The 11,246-nt window shown below is 42.7% G+C and overlaps 1 protein-coding gene across 1 annotated transcript in view; it reads left to right on the forward strand.

The window, feature by feature from the left end:
* Nucleotides 1-10,693, forward strand: part of TBCEL (tubulin folding cofactor E like) — a 131,098-nt gene extending 120,405 nt beyond the window's left edge. Inside the window, exon 9 of the mRNA XM_075327631.1 lies at nucleotides 8,906-10,693. Within this exon, the coding sequence (XP_075183746.1) occupies nucleotides 8,906-9,224 (319 nt within the window). The 3' untranslated portion in view covers nucleotides 9,225-10,693. The remainder of the gene's footprint in view (nucleotides 1-8,905) is intronic.
* The last annotated feature ends 553 nt before the right edge of the window (nucleotides 10,694-11,246 follow it).

Consider the following 11,246-nt stretch of genomic DNA (forward strand, 5'->3'; position numbering starts at 1 on the left):
CTATAAATTATGTGTAAAAATGAAAAATGGCACAGGGAAAAAGTATTGAACACATGCAGAGAGATGCCAGAAGCCATGGAAAGTCATGACACCTGCTGAAATATGTCAGTAATTAGAAAGCGATCCTGCCACAGAGTGAAAAATAGGATCATCTGGTTCAACTGCTGGTCTATAAAAGGTGTCTCATTAGCAAGGTGCCACGCAAGAAACATCTCATGATGGGTAAAACCAGTGAGCTGTCTCAAGACGTTCTCAACCTTGTTGTTGCAAAGCATACTGATTGCATTGGGTACAGAATAATTTCTAAGCTACTGAAAGTGCCAATGAGCACTGTTGGGGCCATAATTCATAAATGGAAAGAACATAATTTCACCATATTTTCATGAGGATGGCCATTTCAGCAAGACAATGATCCCAAACACACAGCCAGAGGAAACTATTAAGCGGGCTTTACACACTACGATATTTCTAGCAATTGCTAGCGATATCGTACACAAAAGCACCCTCCCCCGTCGTACATGCGATATTGTGTGATCGCTGCCGCAGCGAACATTATCGCTACGGCAGCGTCACATGCACTTACCTGGTCGGCGGCGTCGCTGTGACCGCCGAACAATCCCTCCCTCAAGGGGGAGGTGCGTTCGGCGTCACCGCGACGTCACTAAGCGGCCCGGCCAATCAAAGCGGAGGGGCGGAGATGAGCAGGACGAACATCCCGCCCACCTCCTTCCTTCCTCATTGCGGGTGGGACGCAGGTAAGGTGATGTTCCTCGCTCCTGCGGTGTCACACACAGCGATGTGTGCTGCCGCAGGAACGAGGAACAACATCTATAAACAACCATTAACAATTTTTGGTTTTAGGACGACCTCTCCATGGTGAACAATTTTCACCACTTTGGAGGACGTTTAAGGTCGCTGGTCAGTGTTACACGCTGCGATACCGTTAATGACGCCGGATGTGCGTCACGAACGACGTGACCCCGACGATAAAACATTAACGATATTGTAGCGTGTAAAGCCCCCTTTTAGTTTCAGAGAAAAAAAAAAGCTGCTAGAATGGCCGATCAATCACCTGACCTGAATCCAATAAAAAAAAATATATGGCAGGAACTAAAGCTCAGAGATCATAGAAGAAGCCCACGAAATCTTCAGGATTTTAACAATGTCTCTGTGGGGAAAATGGGCCAAAATCACACCTGAGTAATGCATGCAAATAGTTTCTCCATATTGGATGTATCTTCAAGCTTTATCCCTAAAAAAGGCTTTTTTGCGAAATATTAAATATTAAACACGTCAAGTTAACGTGTTCAATCATTTTTCCCTCTCATTTTTCATTATTACACATCACTAAGTTTATGGTTTTATTTCTTTGCCTGTGTGGATTGGATAGTTTGTTACTGACATCTGGTGAGAAATTCATGTCAATAGCACCATGAAAAATATAATTACTTAGAAAATTGGTGACTTTTTCAATACTTAAGGGTGCTTTACACGCTGCGATATCGCTAACGATATATCGTGGGGTCACGTAGTTAGTGACGCACATCCGGCGCCGTTAGCGACATCGCAGCATGTGACACCAAGGGGCGATGATCAACGATCGCAAAAACGTCAAAAATCGTTGATCGTTGACACGTCGCTTCTGTTCATAATATGTTGGTGGTGCATGCTGCTGTTTGTTCGTCGTTCCTGCCGCGTCACACATCGCTATGTGTGACACTGCAGGAGCAACGAACATCTCATTACCTGCATCCACCGGCAATGAGGAAGGAAGGAGGTGGGCGGCGCGTTCCGGCCGATCATCTCCACCCCTCCTCTGCTATTGGGCGGCCGCTTAGTGACGTCGCTATGACGTCGAACGCACCTCCCCTTGAAGGAGGGATTGTTCGGCGCCCATGGCGACATCACTGAAAAGGTATGTGCGTGTGACACTGCCATATCGATAATGTTCACTACGGCAGCGATCACCAAATGTTGCACGAACGACGGGGGCGGGTGCTATCGCTAGCGATGTCGCAGCGTGTAAAGCACCCTTTACTTCACCCGCTGTATATTTGTATTGCTGCAATCCTTTACTTCATCCGCTGTATATTTGTATTGCTGCAATCCTGTTGCCAGCTGTATGAACTTTATATTTTTGGTAACATAGCAAAAAAAAGATAGAAGGGAGTGTGATTTCATCATTATGCTACGTTTGCAGAGTAGGAGGTCTGCATAAGAGCTCTGGTTACAAAAAAAAGTATACTGTTTGTCTCAGGAAGATGTAATGGAACATTAAGGGGATGTGCTCACAATCAGGAGTTGCTGCTTTCTAGATGCAGCTCCTTTCCTTTTGCGAAGACACTAGTGTTTTCTGCGGCAGAACGCGCAGTGTCTGTGTGCACGGTCAGGATTCTGGGCCCAGTGTATTTTCGCTGTGTTGTCATGCTGATAACGCAATAATCTCCATAAGAATACATTGATATACTGTGACTTGAAGAGCCGCATGTCAGTTTATGCTGTGCACAAAAGAGGCACAGTGGGCATTGACCTGAACTCAAAGATCTAAGACTTTTCTATGTGCATAAAAGGCCTTTTATTCTCAAATATTGTTCACAAATTTGTCTAAATCTGTGTTAGATTTGATTAGACCGCACGATTATTGCACAGGTGTGCCTTAGGCTGGCCACAATAAAAGGCCACTCTAAAATGTGCAGTTTTATCACACAGCACAATACCACAGATGTCTCTAGTTTTGAGGGAGCATGGAATTGGCATGCTGACTGCAGGAATGTCCACCACAGATGTTACCTGTGAATTGAATGTTCATTTCTCTACTATAAGCCGTCTCCAGAGGCGTTTTATAGAATTTGGCAGGACATCCAACTGTCCTCACAACCACAAACCACGTGTAACCACACCACCCCAGGACCTCTACATCCACACATCCAGCATCTTCACCTGCAAGATCATAAGAGGCTGGCCACCCAGACAGCGGCTGCAACAATCGATTTGCCTAACTCAGAAACCATCTCAGTGAAGCTCATCTACTGCTCGTCATCCTCATCGGGGTCTCCACCTGACTGCAGTTCGTCATCGTAACTGACTTGAGGGGGCAATTGCTCAAGTTAAATGGCGCTTGGTATTTTGGAGAGGTGTTTTTGGTTGTTTTTTTCCTCCTTACAGGTTTTGCTGCAGATTTTCTGCAGCAAAAAGAAGCAGTATGTCACTTTATTTCTGCGGTTTTTTTCTCTGCGTTTTGCCATTGTCTAATGTAAAAAAAAAAAAAAACGCAGGGGTAAAAATGTGGTAAAAAACACATGCATTTTTGTTGCGTTTTTTCTGCCAGAGGGTACGTTTTTCACTGGAGAAACAAATCTACAGGTGCACACATACCCTTAGACAAATTTGTGAACAATATTTGGGGAAAAAAAAGGCCTTTTATGCACAGAAACTGTCTTAAGGGTACTTTTTCACGCTGCGATATTGGTACCGATATCGCTAGCAAGCGTACCCGCCCCCCGTCGGTTGTGCGACATGGGCAAATCACTGCCCGTGGCGCACAACATCGCTAACACCCGTCACACGGACTTACCTGCCCTGCGACGTTGCTGTTGCCGGCAAACCGCCTCCTTTCTAAGGGGGCGGTCCGTGCAGCGTCACAGCGACGTCACACGGCAGCCGTCCAATAGCAACAATCTGTGGTGCCGCAGGAACTACGAACAACATCGTACCTGCAGCAGCAACGATATTTGGAAAAGGAGCGACATGTCAACGAGCAACGATTTTTCACGTTTTTGCGCTCGTTGATCGTCGCTCCTTGGTGTCACACGCTGCGATGTCGCTAACGGCGCTGGAAGTGAAACCCTACTGCCCCGTTCTTTCCCCTGATGATTCAGCATTAGCCATCTGGCAACATTTCCTATCTTTGTTGTTGGGGGTCTCATCTCTTAGCAGTGATGCCATTTTTACTAATTTATTTAACCCCTGTAGTGTAGAATGCAACTTCCCTTTTAAAGAGCCATGTAGTATTAGGAAGCTTATGCCTGTCCTTCACATTCATATATTATGTGACAACCTCTGCCCTTTTATTGTTCTGATAGTATTAGTAGTAATAATATTTTATAATACACTCATATTATTTTTATTGTTACAAAAGTATTAATATTATATTACTACTAAAAAAGAAACAATATATCATAATTTTATTATTTCATTATTAATAGTTGGTGTAGTAATAGTGTTAATATTAATACGGATAAAATAATCATATTGAATTACTAATATTCTTAAGATTTTTTACTGTTTTGCTCATTTTACTTGTATTTTTTATTACTTCTGCTAGCAATAATAAAAAAGAAATTATAAATATATGTGTGTGTGTGTAGATATATAGATATAATATATATACTGTATATATATTTTGCACAAAAACAATTTAAAGGCCTCCTGGTTACGTGCAAAAATGCTATTATCTGCAGATATGGGCTTAATCTACAGGTGAATAGCGATCTGAATCTTTCTGACACCTGCATATTGATTCTGCTGCTGGGAGGAAATGAACTTTAATCCTCCGGGCAGCATTCAGGTTTCACTCACGGGGGTGGCGCCGGAGCAGGTTCAGTCACCTCTCTGTGTATGGAGAGCAGCAGCTATAATCGTGCCCCACACTGACTGACAGCCGCATAGTATTTGATCTGGCTGTCAGTCTGTGTGGGGAGGTAGATACACCTACCGCTCTTCATGCACAAGAGTGACTGAATCCACGTCAACGCCAACCCCATAACTCCAACCCAAAAGCTTCCAGGGGGATTAAAGTTCATTTCCTCCCAGCAGCAGGGCTCGATGCGCCACTGCTGGACAGGTTCAGAATGCTGTTAACCTGCAGAGTAACCTAATATCCACAGGTTAATAGCATTTTTCACCTGGCAGGTTCACTTTAACATTGCACATATATTTATTATTATATTATTACTTTTTTGTTTTATTGTCATGAAATGTATTTGTGAATTTCCCTAACACTGATATTGCTGATTTCCTCCTAAATCGCCCGGTGATGGTGCATGTGGTCCCGTTTTAATATGCAGAACCACAGCATAATAGTTCTGATTTATCAGCGCAACTTTGTGGGCTTATTGTCACCTGACCAAAGTCTCCATGAAGCCCCAGCCTAGTAGCATAGGCAATATCCCAGAGATGCTGAAATAACGATTCATCTTTTCGTCACTGTTTGTTTCATAAAACAGACATCACTTAAAAGCAGCAGGTAGCAGCTACTGCAGTCCCTGAGACTCGGTGCAGAGTCCAAGCTCCCCGCTGTCAATGAGCTCTTTGTCCATGGCTCTCCATCTGTGCAATGTGAAAAAGAGACAGCAATAGGTCTTGTGCAGTGATTAATGGCTGAGTCTTTCCAGTTCATAGAACCAGTGTGCTATTCCAAACTGCCTACATCTCGGGTTGCAACTGGCTGGGTCATTCTCCCCTGTGAATCCTCATGTTACTGGCTTACACGGTGCCGGATCCCTCACATTTGTGTCCGCTTCACGGTAAAACTTACTGTGAAGTTTCAGAGTAGGATTAATGCTGGAAATCTTACCCAGTACCCTCAAGTTATTTCAGTTTAAAGAGACCAAAAAATATACTTTATATATCATTGTCATGTGGAAGTCCCCAAAAAAATAGTCCCTGTACAATGGGTGGCCCGGAGCACCACCACCTCATTCTCAGCATTCGTGTAGGAACCCCACCGAGTACATAAAGTCATGGCATTTTCTGACCCATATAGGTCACAGACATGTCCAACTGTCTTTCAACATGAAGCTTTACCTTCAAGTGTTAAAAGACCTTTTACATTATATTTTAAGGAACCACATAAAAACGGCCATTGCATCTGTTGCGGCTCTATTACTACACCGGCCTCCCGGCTGCCATGTAGGTGCTGATGGGCTGAACGTTCATAGAGTTGGATTCATTTACAGGTTCATGAATGTCTTAAATGGATCAATATAACATTACCTCTAATCTGTGGATCCGTACAAATACGGCAATACCAAATTTATATCGTTTTCTTTAACTTCTACTAAATTTCCAAAATAAAAACTTGTATTTCCCTCACTTATTTATATTTGGTGTATGAGGACCTATTTAATGGGGAGAGCTGTAGCTTTATTGTTATCACTTTGGGTACATACAGTTCTACTTAGCCCCTTTGGTTCCTTACTTTGGCACTCCAGGACCTTGAAATGCTTCTTACGGAGCCACTCTTTAGTTACCCTGGCTGTGTGTTTCGGGTCATTGTCATGCTGGAAGATCCAGCCATAATCCACCTTTAATGCTCTTACTGAGGGAAGGAGGTTGTTGGTCAAAATCTCGATACATCATCCCATCCATCCTCCCTTTAATACGGTGCAGTCATCCTGTCCGCTTTACAAAAAAGCAACCCCAAAGTATGATGTTTCCTCCCCCATGCTTCACAGTTGGGACAATGTTCTTGGGGTTATACTCCTTCTTTTTCCAAACACGGCGAGTTGTGTTGATACCAAAAAGTTATATTTTGGTCTCATCTGACCACATGTCTTTCTCCCATGTTTCCTCTGGATCATCTAGATGGTCATTGGCAAACTTCAAACAGGCTTGGACATGTGCTGATGAGAGCATGGGGACCTTGTGTGCTCTGCAGGATTTTAATCCATGACAGCATAGTGTATTACTAATGGTAATCTTTGAGACTGTGGTCCCAGCTCTCTTCAGGTTATTGACCAGGTCCTCCTGTGTAGTTCTTGGCTGATTCCTGACCTTTCAAACAGACAACATTACAAGACAGTGGTGTGCAAGGTCTACACCAGGGTAACTCGTAGAATATAAAGCAATAGGGGTAACAGAGAGTGATAGCCCTTAATAATGAGGACATGGGTAGCCAATGTAGCTCAAAGGACAAGGACCTTTGCCTATACTATACTACTAGGTATAGTCATCCTAATTTGTACGGTGCGACCGTTCCTCGGCGGCTGTCCCTGTTACACTCTATACTGCCACTAGTTGTATACCCTCCACCAAACCTCAGAGTGCAAGAACAAAAACACTCATGTAGACACATTCCAGGCAAAAATAGATAGATATACAGTATCTGCCACTGTTAACTGTGTGTACATGCAATGTAATGATCCACCATATGTACTGATCAGAACAACCAATCATTAGATAGATAATGGTGGAAACGATTGTGACCCTAATAGATGGGGACCTTGGCTATAGATCAACAGTCAGGCCAGCATCCCTAAAAAAATATTTACAGGCCAGCCAAAATAGGTTAACCCACCTAGGACTAGTTGTACAAAAATCCATTAATCGCACAGATAGGAAAAAATGGCCCTTTAAGGGATACTTAGTGTGCAGATGTTACTAAGACGGTGTATCTGCCAAGCCCAAATGTCCCCACTGTATTCATGAAAGTCCTGACGCGTTTCCCATCTCCTTCGGGGCTCCTCAGGGATCAGAGGACTAAAAAAAAAAAGTCCCACATAAGGGGCCACCTGTATAAGGCCCTCTTGTAATATAGACAGCGTGCCCGGAATGTCAATACATAAGTTTCTTGTAGGACACAAGGCACGATACTTTCCCCTGCTGGGGGAACTTTCATGGATACAGTGGGGACCTTTTAGGCTTGGCAGATACATAGTGTTAGTAACATCTGCACGCTAAGTATCCCTTAAAGGGCCATTTTTTTCCTATCTGTGTGAATAATGGATTTTTGTACAACTGGTCCTAGGTGGGTTAATTAACCTATGTTGGCTGGCCTGTAAATATCTTTTTAGGAGTGCTTGCCTGACTGTTGATCTATATCCAAGGTCACCATCTATTAGGGTCACAATTGTTTCCACCATTATCTATCTAATGATTGGTTTTACCCTGCTCAGTATATATGGTGGATTATTACATTGCATGCACACACAGTTAATAGTAGCAGATATACTGTATCTTTATCTATTTTTGCCTGGAATGTGTCTAAATCAGTGTTTTTGTGCTTGTAGTCTGTGAGGTTTGGTAGACGGTACACAACTAGTGGCAGTAAAGAGTATAACAGGGACAGCCACTGAGGAATGGGGTCGCTGCACAACTTATGGTGACCATACCTCCGTTGTCAGGCAGGGGATAAGTCTAGGGAAAGGTCTTTGTCCTATGAGCTATGTTGACTACCCATGGCCTGATTATTACGGGCTATCACTCTGTTACCCCTTTTGCTTTATGTTCCACGAGTTACTGTGGTGTAGACCTTACACACCACTGTGTTATATGTTGTCTGTTTGGTATGTTTCCTTGGGATTTTAGCTACATACAAATAAATAATTGTTTTTAGAGGTTTTTTTGGTTTTGTTCTACTCCTATACCTCTTGTACCTTGAGTACATTTTTGGTGTTATTTCTAATGCCTGACCTTTATCAGAATCATCCTTACCCCACGTGGCGAAATCTTGCATAGAGCCTCAGACAGAGTAAGATTGACAGTCACCTTATGTTTCTTCCATTTTCTAATAATTGTGCCAACAGTTGTTGCCTTCTCACCAAGCTGCTTGCCAATTATTATGTAGCTCATCCCAGCCTTGTGCAGGTCTACAATTTTGTCCTTCTCATTAGACAGCTCCTTGGTCTTTGTCATGGTGGAGGGTGTGATTGAGTGTGTGGACAGTTGTCTTTTTATATAGGTAACAAGATCAAACAGGTGCAATTAATACAGGTAATAAGTGAAGAGTAGGAGGGCTTGTGTATAACAAAATGTGTAATTGCAACAATTTTCTTGGAAAAATACTTCATTCTTCTGGAACAATTTCAAGGGTGCCAACACCCTTGGTATGAAATGAAATGAAACTTGATCTAATCTTCAGTAAGTAAAATACACTAAGATTGTCTCTCACTTTGTCTTCCTCTAGATATCAAGAGTTGGTAAGGAAATATGGTAAGTTGGAACCACTGGCTGAGGTTGACCTTCGGCCCCAGAACCAAGCTAGTGTGGACATTCACTTCGAGGAGACAGTCCAAAAAATAAGCGTCCGCCTTGATCAGACCGTGGCCGAATTTAAGAAGCAACTTAAGACTGTGGTGCAATTGTCCACAAACAACATGCGACTTTATTACTTGGACCATGAGGCCCCTTTCGGGCCAGAAGAAATGAAGTTCAGCACACGAGCTTTACATTCGTATAACGTCCGCGACGGAGTCAAATTTTATGTGGAACCAAAAACCAAGTGACCTTTCTGAACAGATGTACAGTATAGCTATAGATGTGATCTATGTACAGATTTGTAATTGTCTTTAGATGATTTTATTTCTTAGCCCCCCACTTTGCCTGCGCAGCTATGCACTGGAGCCCCCAAATTTAATTTCCAGTTTTATGTACATGAAGCTTAATTATTGTAAAAGGGAATGAAGCCCCCTTTGTTTTAAAGATCTCTACTTGCTGCCAGTGAATGACAACATTCCTCTCCACATTCGGAGTATACACCTTGCCTTGATGATGTGCTGCGTACACAATGGCATGGCTTATTATGGAAGAGCTTGTCGTTTGGACATGGTCAATATGAGATTTCTTCAAGGACAGCAAGCAAAGATATTTCAGATATTTAGCAACACAAGGTCTTACAATTATCTTTGTTCTCAGCATAAGCCAAGTTCAAAATCATTGCCTCCGGTCATCACCAGAATTATGTCTTAAAATGCTTTGAAAAGTTGCAGCATTGTTGAGCAACACGACGTAATATGTTGCGACTTTGTTCTCTTGCTAGTCTCGGCCAGCTGTGGCAGAATGGGGTGGGGGCGGGTGCAATTGGGTCTCTGACTAGAGTAAGACGTGTAGCGAGGCCAGTGCCACTTCTTAGATGCTTTTAATTTGTTTACTTTTGCAGCTCTTCATGAGTTGGCCCCTTATGTTTAAAAAATGTGCTACTTTTCACCGCCACTCATCACTTTTGAAAAATGTTATGGAAAATGGGTGTTGCATACTGGAAGTGGGCATGCCTCATACCTTTTAAACATATTTATTAAAGGGAATCTGTCATCAGCATTCTGCTACCTATTCTGAGAGCAGCATGATGTAGGAGCAGAGCCCCTGATTCCAATGATGTCACTTACTGGGCTGCTTGTTGCAGTTTCGATAAAACCACTGTTCTATCTGCTGCAGATTTATCAGTTCTCTGAATACTGAGCTCTACATGACCACGTTCACAACACTGATTCTAGGCTTTCTGTGAATGCTGTGCATAAGCAGAAAGCTGCCAATCAGTGGTGGGGTTTGGGCTTATATAGACCTCATGGATATGGCATGGCAGTAGGTTTACTAGACCTCCAGTGATGATATCCTGCTGACTTTATTGAAATTGCAACATGCAGCCCAGTAAGTGACATATCACTGGAATCAGGATCTCTGCTGCTATGTTTTGCTTCTCCCAGATCGGATGGCAAAAACCTGGTGACGATTCCCTTTAAAGGATTGTCTGAGACATGGAAAGTGCAGTACACGGTCGGCAAGTGTGTTGAAATAATACTCATCGTCCGTTTTCAATGCTGCTTTTATTTTTTTTTTTTTATTTATATATACAGTTAGGTCCAGAAATATTTGGACAGTGACACAATTTTCGCGAGTTGGGCTCTGCATGCCACCACATTGGATTTGAAATGAAATCTCTACAACAGAATTCAAGTGCAGATTGTAACGTTTAATTTGAAGGTTTGAACAAAAATATCTGATAGAAATTGTAGGAATTGTACACATTTCTTTACAAACACTCCACATTTTAGGAGGTCAAAAGTAATTGGACAAATAAACCAAACCCAAAAAAAAAAATTTTATTTTCAATATTTTGTTGCGAATCCTTTGGAGGCAATCACTGCCTTAAGTCTGGAACCCATGGACATCACCAAACGCTGGGTTTCCTCCTTCTTAATGCTTTGCCAGGCCTTTACAGCCGCAGCCTTCAGGTCTTGCTTGTTTGTGGGTCTTTCCGTCTTAAGTCTGGATTTGAGCAAGTGAAATGCATGCTCAATTGGGTTAAGATCTGGTGATTGACTTGGCCATTGCAGAATGTTCCACTTTTTTGCACTCATGAACTCCTGGGTAGCTTTGGCTGTATGCTTGGGGTCATTGTCCATCTGTACTATGAAGCGCCGTCCGATCAACTTTGCGGCATTTGGCTGAATCTGGGCTGAAAGTATATCCCGGTACACTTCAGAATTAATCCGGCTACTCTTGTCTGCTGTTATGTCATCAATAAACAC

This window comes from Anomaloglossus baeobatrachus, chromosome 11, assembly GCF_048569485.1.
Source record: "Anomaloglossus baeobatrachus isolate aAnoBae1 chromosome 11, aAnoBae1.hap1, whole genome shotgun sequence".
Classification (NCBI taxonomy): Eukaryota; Metazoa; Chordata; class Amphibia; order Anura; family Aromobatidae; genus Anomaloglossus; species Anomaloglossus baeobatrachus.